Source organism: Hemiscyllium ocellatum, chromosome 37, assembly GCF_020745735.1.
Source record: "Hemiscyllium ocellatum isolate sHemOce1 chromosome 37, sHemOce1.pat.X.cur, whole genome shotgun sequence".
Taxonomy (NCBI): domain Eukaryota; kingdom Metazoa; phylum Chordata; class Chondrichthyes; order Orectolobiformes; family Hemiscylliidae; genus Hemiscyllium; species Hemiscyllium ocellatum.
Window position 1 is genome coordinate 19,133,176 of NC_083437.1, and position 18,041 is coordinate 19,151,216.

The 18,041-nt window shown below is 40.9% G+C and overlaps 1 protein-coding gene across 1 annotated transcript in view; it reads left to right on the top strand.

Annotated features, from left to right (window-relative positions):
• The window catches only part of LOC132833798 (podoplanin-like), a 28,513-nt gene extending 11,225 nt beyond the window's left edge, over window positions 1–17,288 (top strand). The window contains exons 2-4 of the mRNA XM_060852384.1: window positions 10,687–10,881; window positions 11,656–11,773; window positions 16,192–17,288. Of these exons, the coding sequence (XP_060708367.1) occupies window positions 10,687–10,881; window positions 11,656–11,773; window positions 16,192–16,198 (320 nt within the window). The 3' untranslated portion in view covers window positions 16,199–17,288. The remainder of the gene's footprint in view (window positions 1–10,686; window positions 10,882–11,655; window positions 11,774–16,191) is intronic.
• Window positions 17,289–18,041: the final 753 nt, after the last annotated feature.

Consider the following 18,041-nt stretch of genomic DNA (forward strand, 5'->3'; position numbering starts at 1 on the left):
CTACATTACAACAGTAAGTAAACTTCATCAAATGTTTCACTGTGCTTTGGAACGTCCTGACATTTGGAAAGGAGCTGGAAAGATGCAAGTCCACTTCTTTTGTTAGGTGTATATAAAAGAGTCCACAAACAGGCATGTAATGCCTCATCAAACTTCTATTGCTTAAGGAATTTAGAAACTCTGGTGGATCTTCAAGGCTCTTTGAGTTCCTTGGAAGAAAACACTTTTTGAATAAAGTGCCACCTGCCCTTTCACATTGATGGTAGCAAACTCAACATTGGGCAGAACAGCATCTGTCTGTGTTCACCATATTTGGTTAATTCACGATAGAGTATTTTGTGTAATACTCATCCAGTCAGCATCACGACTGAAGCCTGACAATGAACTTGAGAAACTGTCTCGTTAAGTTGCCAAAGCTATCATCAGCCCATAAATTGATAAAGTTACTGGGAAGAATGCAGCACGTCATCAGAAATGTTGGATGATACAAATGCTGTCCATGCCAACTGTATTTTATGTGCCATTTCCCAAATCTGTGTGGACATTCTCTCCCAAAACTAGAGTAATTAAAAGCTCCTTGACACTATTTGTGCCGCCCAAGCTGATTTCAATCATTTCACAAATAGATTGCAAAATATTTGTGGATTTAACAGCAGGACCGACACCTTGTACTGCTATAGTTAGTACGACATTCAAAGCAATATGAAGCAGGCAGTGTTTTCAAGGCTACCCTAGAGTTCAGATAACATCATGAACCCTGAGAACAAGGCTGGAGCAGCAATTTTATTGCTGACGTCAGTTTACAGCTTGCACTCCTCCCTGATTTCTTTCTGCTGCTCTACCAGATACTTTTGAGATTAGTGTATGACTCCTACAACAATTTGTTTGAGGTGCCACAGAGAGGCCATTTACAAATATGAGAATTGCAGGGTGATAAAAGATTAGAGTTTTTGTCTAGTTTGCCTTGTGCTATCCTGGTAGTTTCATGCTGTAAGAACAATAGACTTTTTGACTGGCCATCACAATCAATCTATATCAATTAGTCTGCAACAGACTCAGACGTGAGGAGAGAAAATTCAACAGTGGTGGGGAGCTTTTGGAACTAAGCAAATCACACATACCAAAAGCGAAGTCTCAAATAACCATTGTGCTGCATCCCAAAATATCATTTTCTGCAAGAAATCTAATTTGCATTTAAATAAATCAGCACTTTATGCTTTCACCATCTCCCTAGGCACCCTGTTCCATTGATTTATTATTTGCTTGCTAAAATATTATACTGATTGTTTTGAGTTTTTCTCGTTCAATGACATGCCACATGTACTTCTACTAGTCTGGACAAAAATGAAGCAGCATAGAGTCATAGAATCACACAGCACAGAAACAGACCCTTTGGTCCCACTTGTCCATGCAGACAAAGTTTCCCAAACTAGTCCCATTGCCTGTGTCTGACCCATATCTCTCTAAATCTTTCCTATTTGTGTATCTGTCCAAATATCTTCTGATGTAAATTGTACCTGCATCGATCACTTCCTCTGGCAGTTCATTCCACATATGAACCACCCTCTGTGTGAAAAAGTTACCCTCAGGCCCCTCCTAAATCTTTCTCCTTTCACCTTAAAAATATACCCTCTAGTTTTGAACTCCCCAATCCTAAGGAAAAGACTTTTGTGATTCAACTTATCTATTTCCCACATGATTTTATAAACCTCTATAAGGTCACCCATCAACCTCCTATGCTCCAGTGAAAAATGTCCCAGCCTATTCAGCCCCTCCTTACAACTCAAACCCTCCAGTTCCAACAACATTCTGGTAAATCTTTTCTGAACCATCTCCAATTTAATATTATCCTTCCTATAGCAGGGTGACAAGAACTGGACACAATAAGTCATTGTCCACGTTATCTGGTGTCTGTCGAATGTTAACAACAAATCATGCCAACTCTCAATCTTCACTTTTTTTGAGTAAAAAAACATGATCATAAGAATGGAATTGCTCCTCATGGTCTAATCTCTTAATTTCATCAATTGCCGTGCTTGTTCTTTGCAATTTCCATATGGTATTTTAAGGATTAGACTCCCTATAATATGGAAACAGGCTCATTGGCCCAGTAAGTCCACAGTGACCCTCTGAAGAGTAACCCAACTAGACCCATTTCCCTATCCTATATTTATCCCTGAATAATGCAACTTACACTATGGGGCAATTTAGCATGGCCAATTCACCTGACCCGCACATCTTTGGATTGTGGGAGGAAACCCACGCAGACACAAGGAAAATGCACAAACTCCACACAGACACTTGCCTGAGGCAGGAATCAAACCTGGGTCCCTGGTGCTGTGAGACAGCAGTGCTAATCACTGAGCCACAATTAGCAAAAGTTAACATCTTCAGAATAGGAGAAAAAAATAGAAGATGGGGTATGTTTGTGAATAAAATCATTTTCTACGTAATTATTATATGATTGGTTTGGAAAAAGGTACCTCAAAATAAGATTGATAAGAAATTGCTATAATCGAATGGATGGGAATTTGGCAATCTCTTAAGAAAGGATATTTCAGTTACAATTCACTGTGAATACAAGGAATTAAGTGTTACTGCAGTATCCTAAGACTTGATTGTCTTCAGAAGTCAGTGGTGAATTTTCTGGACATTGTTTTTCTCAGTTTGTTCAGGGTAGAATACTATGGCTTAACAGCGGACTTATCGTGTCTGAAGTTTCACTGTCGCCTGAATGTGTCTGCTTTGGTGGACAAATGTTTTCTTATTTCACCTTTCTTTTCAGATTGACACAAGGAAATTTTCATCTCATATTGAACAGTAACTTAATTCCAGCTCTGGCCACCAGTTGCCTGGAACATTGTGATGTTACCATTACTTTTTATCAAGTTGATTTTGAGGAACATTTCAGCGTGGTTAAAGGGTTAACAACAACTCGAATTTATGTGACCCTTTTATCATCAGAAAAATGCACCAAGGTGCTTCATAGAGGTGTAAAGAAAGAGTGGAAGCTAAGTGAAAGAAAGACATGTTAGGAGAGGTGATGAAAAGCATGGTTAAAGTGTTGGGTCATAAGGAGGATCCTAGAAGAAGAGGAGATAAGGAGTCAGAGATTATTAAAGAAGAACTTCCAGAGAATGGAACCCAAGAGAAGCTGCTAAAAACATGATCAACAATGCTGGAGCAAAGAAATATGTTGGAATTATCATTGAAATGCTGTCAGGTTACTGGACAAAAGGGACTTTATTACAGAGTTGTGATTTTAGTGTTTCTATTTCTTCATTCTCCATAAACATGGAGAGCATCTTCTAACGCTTTGACCTGGACTCAGATTCTCAGCTAATGTGATTCAAAATTGGTTGCCGAGGAAGGATTAAGAGGCCAGCTGTTTTCTGTCAAGCTTAGGAGCAATCCCTTCACTATTTACAAATGAAACCTGGCACAGCTGTCTGTACGTAAGGGAGCTGGGAATGTTGCCAAAAACCTCAGGAGAAAATAAGATACACATTTTTTAAAGAAATCTAGTTTACATTTGAATGAATCAACACTTTATACCACTAGCACACTTTGTTCGTGTTGTGTACCATCCGCAAGACACACTAGAGCAACTTTCTAAGGCTTCTTTGACAATGTTCCCCAAATTTGACAAGAGCAGGAGGCACTTGGGAACACATCCAGCAGCTTCTCTTCCAAGGCACCAAAATCTTCACTTGGAACTGTATTGCCAACCTTTCCCTTACTGTCGCTGGGTCACAACTGCCAACTAACAACATTGAGCATGTACCTGCACCACATTAACTCCAGTGGTTCAGAAACAGCTGACCTTTACAATGAGAAACAGGCATTGAATACTTGCCTTGGCAGTGATGCCCACATCTATTATTTCATTGTTAAAAAGATCACAGCAGTTAGTTGTATCAAGCAGCAGCTGGGCGTAGAGTCTATCCCTTCTCCTCACCATCCTCAGATAGTGCCCTCCCCTCCTTACCACTCTCATCATTGCCCTTCCCTCCTCACTATCCTCAGAATTGACCTTCCCCCCCTCACTATCCTCATCACTGACTTTCCCTCTCACCATCCTGAGAACTGCCCTTCCCTCCTCACCATCCTCAACACTGTCCTTCCCTCCTCACCATCCTCAACACTGTCCTTCCCTCCTCACCATCCTCATCACTGTCCTTTCCTCCTCACCATCCTCAACACTGTCCTTCTCTCCTCACCATCCTCATCACTGCCCTTCCCTCCTCACCATCCTCAACACTGTCCTTCCCTCCTCACCATCCTCATCACTGTCCTTCTCTCCTCACCATCCTCATCACTGCCCTTCCCTCCTCACCATCCTCAACACTGTCCTTCTCTCCTCACCATCCTCATCACTGCCCTTCCCTCCTCACCATCCTCAACACTGTCCTTCCCTCCTCACCATCCTCATCACTGCCCTTCCCTCCTCACCATCCTCAACACTGTCCTTCCCTCCTCACCATCCTCATCACTGTCCTTTCCTCCTCACCATCCTCAACACTGTCCTTCCCTCCTCACCATCCTCATCACTGTCCTTTCCTCCTCACCATCCTCAACACTGTCCTTCTCTCCTCACCATCCTCATCACTGCCCTTCCCTCCTCACCATCCTCATCACTGTCCTTCCCTCCTCACCATCCTCAACACTGTCCTTCCCTCCTCACCATCCTCATCACTGTCCTTCTCTCCTCACCATCCTCATCACTGTCCTTCCCTCCTCACCAGCCTCATCACTGTCCTTCCCTCCTCACCATCCTCATCACTGCCCTTCCCTCCTCACCAGCCTCATCAATGTCCTTCCCTCCTCACCATCCTCATCACTGTCCTTCTCTCCTCACCATCCTCATCACTGCCCTTCCCTCCTCACCAGCCTAATCAATGTTCTTCCCTCCTCACCAGCCTCATCAATGTTCTTCCCTCCTCACCATCCTCATCACTGTCCTTCTCTCCTCACCATCCTCATCACTGTTCTTCCCTCCTCACCATCCTCATCAATGTCCTTCCCTCCTCACCAGCCTCATCACTGTCCTTCCCTCCTCACCAGCCTCATTACTGTCCTTCTCTCCTCACCATCCTCATCACTGTTCTTCCCTCCTCACCATCCTCATCACTGCCCTTCCCTCCTCACCATCCTCATCACTGCCCTTCCCTCCTCACCATCCTCATCACTGTCCTTCCCTCCTCACCATCGTCATCACTGCCCTTCCCTCCTCACCAGCCTCATCACTGTCCTTCCCTCCTCACCATCCTCATCACTGCCCTTCCCTCCTCACCAGCCTCATCACTGCCCTTCCCTCCTCACCAGCGTCATTACTGTAGATTTTCAATCAGAGAGAGAACGAGTGAGATTCAATCACACTGACTAGTGGGAGGGATGATGAGAAGAAAAACCTCACTTCACTTTCCCACATCCCCGATGAGACATCAGTAAAATAAATATATGAGTAACTGGAACAAATCCCAAATTAGATAATTATGATTTAATTTATTGCTGCAACTGGAAGAAGATTTTCCATATTTATATATTTATCACATCACAGCTACTTTGGTAAAAAATCCTGCTTTCTGTTTACTTTCTCAGCTGGCTGTTTACATACACACACACTGATTCTCATACACACATCACAAGCACACACATACACACACACCACAAGCATACACACAAGCGCAAGCACACACATGCAGACACACCACAAACATACGCATATACACTCACAAACATACAAAACACACACACACACGTATGTTTATCCAGAAATTTATCACTTAAGCATAAATCCACAGGGAGAATGTGCAGATATTAAAATATACATCCAGAAATCGTTTAACATAAACACAGCAATGCATGCAGACAGCAGGTTCTCTACCAGAATGAGTCTGTTAAGTGCCTTGCTTGGTTGATAGACCAATGAATTGTAGGGTGTGCAAAATCCCAAATTCTGAATTCTGATCCATTCTGAGTAGCTGGTCTCAGTCAGCAAGGGTAATACATTAGTTCTGGGTTATAGGCAATCAAACAGCAAATGTATTTTTACTCTGATTACTACTCCATGTATATTTGTGTGTATTTCAATAGCAGGAAAGAAAAGGTTACGGCTTGTGTCTGATATTTTCAAGGCAACTACCTAGTCAACTTTGCTATCACCAATTGTCTTTGCTAAGTTTACTCTCTTGATAAGTACTGGGTCCTTGGTGGGTTGCAGGGCAATGGCTGCCAACTCACCATAATACCATTATTGATTTTGTGAAACTTGTCAATGAATACTAGTTGGTTATTGACCACAGGAGGTGTCTGCTCCTTGGATGCTGCCTGACCTGCTATGCTTTTCCAGCGCCACTCTTATCTAGATAAGGGGGTACCTCAGCCAAGCCAAATCCCTGTTCTCAAACAAAATCTCCAGATTTGCACTTTCAGAAGCTGATAGCAATCAAAAGAACATTGCTTGTTATTTTACCCCAAACCAGAAGTGGTGAAGCCAGTTGTATTGTCAATTGTCATTTCTTTTTGATCAACTAATCAAGTAAGAGATTATCTGAGAGTTTCTGGTCTGTAATAATTGAGACATCAAACAGAGGATTGCCAAAATAAAATCACATTCACAATAATTTTTCAGACTCACAATGCTATGGCTAATATTTCTTCTGGCACTAACATCCTTTCTGAGGTGAAGGTGTGAAGCACAGGTTTCAACTCCCAGTAGTCACTGATGCAGAGCCTTTTCACTAGCAGATGGAGTGTAGCTTGATTCTGTAAACTGAGGATCAGCAAGAGAATTTGATGTTATTGCATCTCATTGTGGGAAATGCAGAGGAGTTGGCAGCCAGATTTAGGTATAGGTTCTGTGATAACTCCCAACTGCATTGAATGATGTAGAGTTCACTTCAAATTGTCAACATTGGTCAAACAGTGGATTGGGTGTGGATGAGAATATTCAAACCCAGAATTGGTCATTCAGTTTTGCTCATCCAGGCATGGTATAGGGATGGGAAATTGGCAGGGGAAGGATTTATTATGAAGGATTTGCATTCCCCAGTTTTTTGGGAGAGATTATGCATTTCTCTCCCGATATTCCCTCTCTTCATAGTATTGGCCTTAGTAACCTCCTCCATCTCTATGTCCAGATAAGTTGGAAACTTCTCAACTCTTCAAAGAATGTTTTATTACAGTGCTGAAGCAAGACTAATTTTAAACATAATAAATACTGAAAGAACTGCAGATGCTGGAAATCAGAAACAACAACAGAAATTGCTGGAAAAGTTCAGCAGGTCTGGCAGCATCTGTGGAGAGAAATCAATGTTAATGTCTCAGGTGCAATGACTCTTCCTCAGAGGGTCACTGGGAGTTGTGAGGATGGATCACTGAACGTGAAGCCTTAACTCTGATTTCTCTCCACAGACACTGCCAGAGTCTTTCCAGCAATTTCTGTTCTCTTTTAAAATTTTAAACCTATTGCTAATGCAACCACAACCTCAGGATGAACGAAATGCAGAGACCAGAAAGTACACATCTGAAGGCCAGAACCTAGAACAAAGGATTAACTGTCGAGTTCAGGATTCTAATTGCAGCCAGGATTCAGATCTCACTTTCAACTGCCCAAATTAAACTTCCACGCTGTTGTTTAATCTTCCCTTTCTGCACTGATTCTTCTTCACAAAAAAGTACACTTTGTTCCTGGATTTGTAATTAGATTAGGAAAAGATTTATAGCCAGAACTCTATGTCTGCACTTCTGGTTTGTCTCTCCTTTCTTCTCTAATCCAACAGTTTTCACCTCTGACACTGACTGGTTAGCATTCAATTGATTTATGGCCTACCTCTATCGAAAAACTTCTTCAAGAGAATACTCTGAAGCAGTTACCCCGGGTGCCTGGAGCAGTGCAAATCACTCTGTGATATCACAGACAGACTTGTGATTGTATTGCTTTATAAAATCATAATTCTCAATTTCATTTTGGCACCTCAAGCTCTGCCTAGCCCAATAGATGCAAAACTGCCTCCTGGGGATGTATGGAGTGGGTCATCCATTTTGGCAGTGAGAAATAATTGCCATCTCTGTCACCAGAGGTGATATTTGTCCACTGTCAGAGTGCCATCTTCTCAGCCTCTGATAAAAGAAAGTTGTCTCAGTATGGAACTGGAAAGCTGTAGTAACCTCTCATTTACAGGAATGGACTAACAAGTTGCAAGGGGATCATTATCTAATATGTATTAGTGACAGAAAGTAAAAGTGGAAAAGTGCCACTAAAATATACTAGGTTGACAGTTGTAATGTTTTGCATTTTCACAACAAAACATTGTATCTTCCCCTCTTTTTTTGACAATTTACTCTGTGTCTGCCTCTGAAGGAGTACGATTTCACTTGCACTTTTCAATAACTTGCTGAGGTAATCACTCTCTATATGTGGGCCCTTGCAAACGGCTTTTCTAGGCACCTTTGTTTCTGACCATAAGCTCAAAATTGGTTTTATTCCATAGCAAGATTGTTACATTTTAGGTTTCTATGTTAGATATCCCAATGGGTTCAGTAGTTCTTCAGTAGACAGATTTTGTTTCTTCTACAAGCCCTGTTTGGCGTGCCCAGTCCAATATCTGGGTAAATTCAGTAAAACCCAAGGGTGAAGTGTAAATACCATGTCATTACACTTGGTTTCCTGGAATATATCATACATCATCCTGTAATCTCTTGTCTTCAGTAGGCTGAATGATACTGTTTAGTCAGATGTCAAGATTATGAAGCATCTGATAGATTGATTATATTAACAGTATTGAACATAAACAGCATGTTATAGCAATCACAGTTTTATTTTTATTCAGCTCTTTGAAATGTCAAAAGCATAGGAACTAGAGAGCAAGTTGTTCAATTCTGTGAGCCTATTCCATTATTGAATCAGATCATGGCGGGCAATAACAGCAAAATACTGTGGATGCTGGAGATCTAAAATTAAAACTGAAAGTTAAACATTGCTAAAAGGATACTACAGGTGGAAGTTGATTGTTCCAAAGAAGAGTCATTGGACTTGAAACCTTAACTCCTGTTTCTGTCTTCATAGATGCTGAGTTTCTCCAGCACATTCTGTTTTATTTCAGATTCCCAGCATTAACAGTATTTTGCTTTTATTTAAGATATTAATTATACCTTTGTATCTTTGGTGGCTATCCCCTGTCACAATCTCCCTTAGCTAGCCCAGTGCCTCTACTGGCTTCAGATTTATTGTCTATGAAATTGTAGTTCCAAATTCCTTGAAATATCCCTGAACATTAGGTAGGAAACAACAGCATTTCCCTTCTCAGGTAACCATGCAAGTGGATCAGCCAATTTCTGAGGAGTTCAGATGTCTGTATCCATAAAGGAAAAAAATAAGCTGACATTTAAGTAATACGTTTTAAAACCTCACGGTATCACTAAGGGCTTTGTAGCTTTGTGATAAAGAAGTAAATATAGCCACTGCTGAATTTTGGAGGGAAATTTGCACACATCAACACTCATAAGTAGTAACAAAATGATTTGTCATTTTAGCAATGTTGAGAATAAATATTGGCCAAATTCACTCCCCTGCTCTCCTTTGAATAATACCAAGAGATCATTTACATTTGCCTGAGAGAGTAGATACAGCCTCAGTGTAATTTCAATAGACAGCTCCTTCAACACTTCCTCAGTTCTGTACTCAAATGTCAACCTGGATTTTGTGTCCAAGTTTCAAACCAGCAATCGTTTAACTTAGAGACAAGAGTGCAACAGCCTAAGCCGCAGCTGACAGCTAAATTAAATGTATCAAGAGGGGCTTCTTAAGACCATGACATCTATAGTGACCTTATTTGGGCCAATTATTTGCAGTTGGCAGAAACAACTAACAGAATTTGACTTCAATTCTGGGTATACCATGAACATGAAATTGCCAACATGTGGTGATATGAAAGGACATCTCTTAGCAAACTGAGAGTCGGAACAGAATCTGGATGTAATTATTGAGACTCACTGAAAGCTTCCAGTGCAGCCGCTATTACCAATTCTGTTTAACTACTGGGAGGAATATCTCAACGGCTTTTCAATATTTGTGTATGTAACTTACTCTGACATTTTACAGGAAAGTAAGGGACGATGACATGTTGGAATCTTTGTACTGCATTCAATTTTGGACATTCCATCTTCAGCAGCTCATCAACCCATTCACTTCACTTTACATGCATGCTTTGTTTTCCTAAATATCACAATTAAAAACCCAAAATGGTGAAAAAAAATTAGAATCAGATATGCATTCATTGGCAAATAGAGGACTCAGGAGCGATGTAGCAGTTTTAATAAAAGTGGAAAGGTAACCATGATCCAGTATTTGCTTTGGACCTTGAGACAGGGCTTCTTCAGGGCATCAACTGGGTGGAATCTGTGAAGAGAGAAACAGTGTTAATGTTTTAGGTTGATGACTCTTCATCAGAACTAGAATGTTAACTCACTATTTTTATTTACAATGCTGCCAGGCCTGTTGGGTATTTCCAACATTTTCTATTTTTATTTCAGATTTCCAGCATCCCCAGTATTTTGCACTTGTGTTAGATCGTACATGGGGTGTGAAAGAGAAGGAAATGAGTCAGATATTTGATGATTTGACAAGCATTGAGAAAGGAGGACACTTACGAACCACTGATGTCCCTTTTTTTCATGATACAGATAACATTTCAGATGAAGTTGAACTGGTAACACTTGCAGGTGCTGAAGACAAAAATGATTCGATGATGTTTGCAACCTCAATACCAGAAACTGAAGTTTTTGACATTGATGAAGACAGCAATGAATCAAGCATCACATCTTCAGCAGAGTCAAATTCAACCGAGGATGCCACACTTGACATTAATGATGTCGAAGGTACATTTCCGTAATGACCTCCCTAATACAATGTGGTCCATTAAAAGAAGTTAAAAGATACTAGACTGCGTTACAGGAGGTACAGAATATGAAAATCTAGTTATGTTGCAGCTTTGCAATCTCCCCCCAGTGCAATATAAATGTACGGTTAAAATAGTGAACACAAGTTCAAGAACTGTTTTATTCATTGGAGCAGAAAGTTACAGGTACATTCAATAAAAATAGGTAAATATTATTCTTCAAAATATCTTCGGAAGGTAGACAGTAAATGTTTATTAATCACAAAGGAGCATGGACTTAGGATTGACATCAGAAAGTGCTGGAGATGCACCACCAAGCCCCTAATACCCAGCATGCAAGATGCCAGTTTGGAAATCAGCCACTTACCTTGCCTGCCAGCAAGGCAGGACATTTGGCTATTGGCAGGTTGAGGATTTGAAGTGGTTATTAATTGATCACATAATTGGTCACAAGATGAGAAGGTCACATTGGCCTTGTCACTCAGCATGTAGCTGCTGATGTTGTGAAAAGGGAGCAAGTTTCTGCCAGAGAAAACAAAGGTCAATTATTTTCTCATTGCAGTACATTGTTCACCAACTCCATGGAGGGGAAAATTGTGTCCATAATCCAGCAGCAAGATGCAGAACAAGTGAAGAGAAGAAACACTTGGAGTGGTTCAGGATCCTGCCTAATTCATTCTTAAGATATGCTTTGAGACTATGACCCCCGAGTTTAATATATCTAATAATATTGTTCCTTTGTTCTCCTTTGCAGGCAAGGACTTCCTAGAAATGCTCACCCTAATTGGGATAATAGTTGGTGCCATTGTAGCTGTGATCATTGTCCTAACAATTATTGTTGTCATCATTAAGAAAATTTCCGGTGGATACTCGTAAGTACCTTACTGTTTGATGAAGTGAAACTATCTTGTTTGATGCTGATCCCAGAAATATGTAAAGGACCAGAGGACAAGACCTCCAAAGTAGCTCCAACGGGTGAAAGCTTTCAAGCCTAACAGAACATTGAGAAATAAAATTTGATAGAAGGCATGTTAATAGACAGGATCTCATCAGCAAAACCTACTCACTGTGTTCAACTGAATGTGGCAACAGGAACCCGAGTGAAACTGGAATCAGAGGGTACCGGAGGAAACTCTCTGCTGGTTGGAGTCATACCTGATGTATAGGAAAGTGGTTGTGGCTGTTGGAGGCCAATAATCTCAGCCCCAGGTCATCACTTCAGGAGGTCCTCAGGATAGTGCCCTAGGCCTAACCATCTTCAGCTGCTTCATCAGTAACCTTCCCACCATCATAAACTCAGAAGTAGGGATGTTCGTCAATGATTGCACAACGTTCAGTACCATTCACAACACCTCAGATACTGAAGCAGTCCTTCTCCAAATGCAGCAAGATCCTGACAATATTCAGGCTTGAGCTGACAAGTAGCAAGGAACATTCACATTATACAAGTGCCAGGCAATGATCATCTCCAATAAGAGGCAACTAAACCACCATAACTGATTCTCCCAACTCTTAGCATGCTGGGGTTACCATTAACTAGAAACTGAATAGGATCGACATATGAACTCAGTATCTCCAAGAGCAGGTCAGAGGCTAGGTTTACTGCGACGGGCCATTCACTGCTTAATTCCCCACAGCCTGCCCACCATCTACAAGGCACAAGTCAGGAGTGTGGCATTATACTCCTCACTTATTTGGATGAGTTAAGATCTAACAACTCTCAAGAAGATTGACACCTTCCAGAACAAGTCAGCCCACTTGATTGGCACAAACATTTACTCTTCCCACCACTGACGCTCAATGTGCACTATCTACAAGATGCACTGCAGAAATTCACCAAGGCTCCTCAAACAGCACTTCCCAAACCCACAACCACTACCATCTCGAAGGACAAGGGCCGCAGATACACTGGAGCACCACCAGCTACAAGCTCCCTTCCAAGTTATGCACCATTCTGACTTGGAAATATATCGCTGTTTCTTCAATGTCTTGCATCCAAATCCTGGATCTCCCTTCTGTTAGGAAGCATTATTAAGGGTAGGTTGTGTTCAGAAACTTTATTGTTAGGTAGTGCTCACGTAAGGTAGTACTAGCAAGTCTGGAAACTGTTAGCTTCACTAGACAACAGTAAGCCATTATGTTACACTAAGAACAGACTGAAACACTGATGGCATAATGGGGCCACAGGGAGGGTGAACAGATAACAGGACATTGAAACCGTGTTAGATTGCACGTAGCTCATACTGAGGTAACTGAATCTTATCTCTTCTGGAACCAATACTATTAGAGAATACCGCTTCTTACCAAATAAGGATGTAGCACTGGGATGTGAGGGGCTAAAAGCTAGACAAAGAGAACAATAGATCAGAACGCCTTCTCCAGCTGGACAAATGTCTAGCTGTAACCGATTCTCTCTCGAATAAAACAGTCTGTTTCTTAGAATCTGACCTGGTGTCTCATTCCTCCGAAAACGAACACGGGGACGGTTTGAACCGCCTTAACACTTCCTAATGGCATTGTGGATCAATGTTCATCACATGGACCGCTGCACTTGGAGAAGGCAGCTCACAACCGTTCCAAGGGCAATTAGGGATAGATAATAAGTCGTAGCTAGCCGACAACGCCTACTTAAAAAAGACAACTCAAATTGGAGGCAGGAGGTGGATGGTCAATACTACTGAGGACAGCAACAAATTACAAGAGGACATTAGTTGCAGAATGATCAAATAATTATAGATCATAGAGTCATAGAGAACCCTTCCATGCCTACCAGATATCCCAATTCAATCTAGTCCCACCTGCCAGCACCAGGCCCATATCCCTCCAAACCCTTCCTATTCAGATATCTATCCAAATGCCTCTTAAATGTTGCAATTGTACCATCCTCTACCACTTCCTCTGGCAGCTCATTCCATACATATACCATCCTCTGTGTGAAAAAGTTGCCCCTATGCCCTCTAGTTCTGGACTCCCCAGCCCCAGGGAAAAGACTTTCTCAATTTATCCTATCCATGCCCCTCATAATTTTGTAATCCTCTATAAGGTCACCCCTCAGCCTCCGATGCTCCAGGGAAAAAAGCCCCAGCCTGTTCAGCCTTCCCCAATAGCTCAATTACTCCAACCCTGGCAACATCCTTGTAAGTCTTTTCTGAACCCTTTCAAGTTTCACAACACAGTTGCAGTTGTCAAACTCAAAAATGAGATGTAGAGGTACTGGGCTGGATAAAGAGATGACTTACAAAGATAATGTCAGGAATGCTTGAGGACACTTTTCAGGAAAGAATTGACACAGTAAGTCTCTTTTCTCTTGAAAATCGATTAAGGATGATCTAATAAAAGTCTTTGGACTGTTGAAAGATTTTGATCAAATGGATAAGGGAGAACCTTTCCTCTTATGAGTAAATACATAACTGGAGGCCACCAAATGATATAATTTCAAGAAATCCCTCAGGAAATTCAGAAGAAACTGCTTATTTGTATAAGAATATAGAATCATGACCATAGGGAGGGGCTGAGATGAAAAGTATAGATGCATTTACAGGGAAGTTCGATCTCTATATAAGAGAGAGAATGGTAGATCTACATGAGGAGAGATGGGAAGGGTTTGGAAGGAGCATAAACACTAGTGTAGACTGGTTGGGATGAAAGCCCAGTGTTTATGTTGTATATGCATTGTAATCCTATGAAATCACATGTGAAAAAAGCAAAACACAAAAGTGTAGTCATTAGTTTCAGCAACATTTTATTTTCCTGGCTATTTCAATGGCTAAAAATGTGTTGCTGGAAAAGCGCAGCAGGTCAGGCAGCATCCAAGGAGCAGGAGAATCGACATTTCGGGCATGAGCCCTTCTTCATGCCCGAAACGTCGATTCTCCTGCTCCTTGGATGCTGCCTGACCTGCTGCGCTTTTCCAGCAACACATTTTCAGTTCTGATCTCCAGCATCTGCAGTCCTCACTTTCTCCTATTTCAATGGCTACTTTGGCATCTGAGTTAGAAAGTCTGGGGCAGAATTAGCTAAGGCAGCAGGAAATCTATTGTACAACTGGCTTCAGCAGTTCTGGGTTGGACTGAAGAAAATTAATTCTTCATTCCTATTCCTGATCACTGTTCAAGAAGAGCATATCCTGCTAATGTGTGGCCACAGAAGCGTTCTTGTCTGAGATGTAAGTGTATAACCCACCACTAGCCAACATCTAGCCTCACACATCTAAAGAGGCCAGAATGGTGAGGTAACAACAACTGATATTTATCTAGTGCCTTTGATAAAATTAAACATCCCAATGTGCTTCACAAGTTTGTTCATAGAGGTAAGGAATGTCTTAAAGGAGGAAAGTGACATGGAGAGGTGGACAGGTGTGCGGAAGATGTTCGAGAGGGTAGGACCTATGTGACTGAGGGTGTGGCCATCAGTATTGGAGTAAATAAAATCAGGAATGCTCAAGAGGCGAGGTGAGACTGAACTCAACATCATTCCTGTGATGGAGACGTTTCTGGAGAATATATGGCTGTAGGAACAGACAATTGGTGATCTTGTATATGACAGGAAAGATGAGATTGTTCTTCATTGAGATTGAAATGAAAGCTCTTTTCCACGATAAAGGACAACTGAAGCCACTGCAAATTGCTCAAATTCTACTGACAGAGAGGAATGGAGACATATCTCAGAGGGTGGTAGGACTACAGGAAACTTTCAGAGAGAGTGAGGACTGAGGCCAAGGACAGATTTGTAAAGGATAATTTGTTTAACTGGGAGCTAATGCGGACCAGTGAGCACATACCTGTAGTTGGTAGTGAATGGGGCTTGGTCAAGTTAAGACACAGAGTTAAGGCAGTAGCATCTTGGATTACCTCAAGGTTAAAGAGGGTGGAATGCCACAGAAAAGCCAGGAGTGAATTGGAATTGGGATAATAGAGACATGAATTTCAGTGGCAAATGAGCTACTACTAGAGGCTACTGTAATTTGCAAAATAATACCTGATCACCATCAGAAAAGGAGTAAACAGAGGGAAAGCAAGAGGGAAAAAAATAAGAAGCAAAAATTCATAAAGAAAAGTCTAGAATATATCAAAGGTTGTAGTGTGCCTTTAAGAAACCTTGCCAGTTGGACTGCAAGTGTATAATGAATGTTTCTTCCAACTTTCTGTAATTTTTCCCATTTGCTGTGGGATGAATACAATCAAACATTATGGTGGTGATTATCCTGTGCATAGTATGGGTCTAAACATGCAATGTTTAGCATTGTACTTTCTGACATTATTCTGATACAGTCCTTTCTTAATGTTCACAGGCCCTGAGCCACATAGCTGAGCAGAGATGACTAACTGGTGGTTCTGAAGTGAGAATGACGTCATTTATAACAGGATAACTGGAGTCACTCAAATAAAATTTGAGTCAAATTTCATCAACTTTATTTTGGAGCGAGCAACTGTCTGACTCTGAGAGCTGGGTGAAATCTGCATTCTGCTAAAGCCTTGAGTTGGGAACACAGGGAAGGGAGAGTTGTGGGAGGAGCTGGGGGGATTTATCATTTTAGATCCAATAATATGTATTTTACATGGAACCACTGAGAGTGTTACTCAGTAAAGTACTTAAAAGTTTCCTTCAGGTATTTTGTTCTCCATTATCTTTATTCTTTCTACCCCAATGAAAGTGGACACTTCAGGAACAGCTTGATGCTCCGTTGAGTTTAGGGTAACGGGATAAATTATTGGACAAGTATTTGGAGCACTGAACAGCATCTGGTTTATGCTGTGCCCTGCATAGAATGTTTGATGTTCTCACTAAATGGGTGAGCATTGAAAAAGAAAAGAATACTTCCTAAATTACAGCAGATTGTGATTCACAGAACTCATTGAATAGTAATTAATTCCACAGCTTTAGTCAGTTAACTGGAGATTCCTGTGATCCTGTTGCTGACTGCTCTGACTGCTGTAGAACACACAGAGCAGAGGGAATGGACCAAATAACTTTGTCTTTAAGCACTTTATTTGCCTTGAGTTAAAGCTCTCAGTGGCTGGAGACACTGGGGATTTTCTCCAGGTTCATTTTATGGGAAATATCTCTTAGGAAAAACGAACTGTTTCCATATTCATGTGCCGAATTTAGTCCCTTCTATTAATGAGCAGGATGGCAGATTTTCACTCGTTTTCTTTACGTATGTTCTCATCTATTAACCGGAATCTATAAATGGCTGACTCTGTTGCAGGACTCCATGTACGGTCATAATCTTGCTTCAGGATGTGTTAGGGACACCGACATTGACAGGGTTTTGAATAAGATATGATTTCATACTGTAAACAATTGCCATAACATGAGTTACATTCAACAAAACAATGTTTTTATAATTTTTTTTGTTTTTAGCAATTAAAGTTATTGTTACCAAAATGTGCCTAGCTTTCATTGTCATTCTTTATCCATTTCCAGAAATTGGTTAAAATAATAAAATGAATAGTCACTTATTGAAGTCCAAATTTGAGACATACAGACCAGGCAGTTCCAGTTTCAAGCCTTGACCTATACGATGAGCTGATTTCAGTTCTGGCAAGGATGCAAGCTCTGGCCTCAGTACTTCTGAATCAGGGGAAAATATTAGCTACAGATTATATTGGAGCAGGCCAAACCACCTCAAAATATTCAGAAGGTAGCCTAGACCCTAACATTTTCTTATTTTAAAGATAAATGTAAAGTGTTGTGCGCCTGATGCAATTCAATTGGTCAAACTACTGAATTTAAAGCAAAGCATACTTTATTTATCCACCACAGTTAAAATATAACAAAAGAAATAATGAATTGGAATAACTTAACTGTCCTTGAAAACTTATCGAGACAGTAACTATCGAAAAAATAATCGAGACAGTAATTATTACTAATTAACTGTTCCAATATGGTAACATCCCATAAACATACCCCTTGGCAAAAGACAAATTCAGAACATAGATTGTCTCACATGGGATTCCTGTAGCAGGCAGAGAACCCCTAGCTTTTGTTTGTAACTGAGAGAGGGATAAAAATAGCTTTCACTTTTTCCAGATCCCAACATCAACTGCTGAAAACTAAACTAAAGGGTTTGATCACACCCATTCAGGCTGCTTCTATTGTTCCAGCCTAAAGAAAAATCCCCAAGGGCTCACAAGTTGT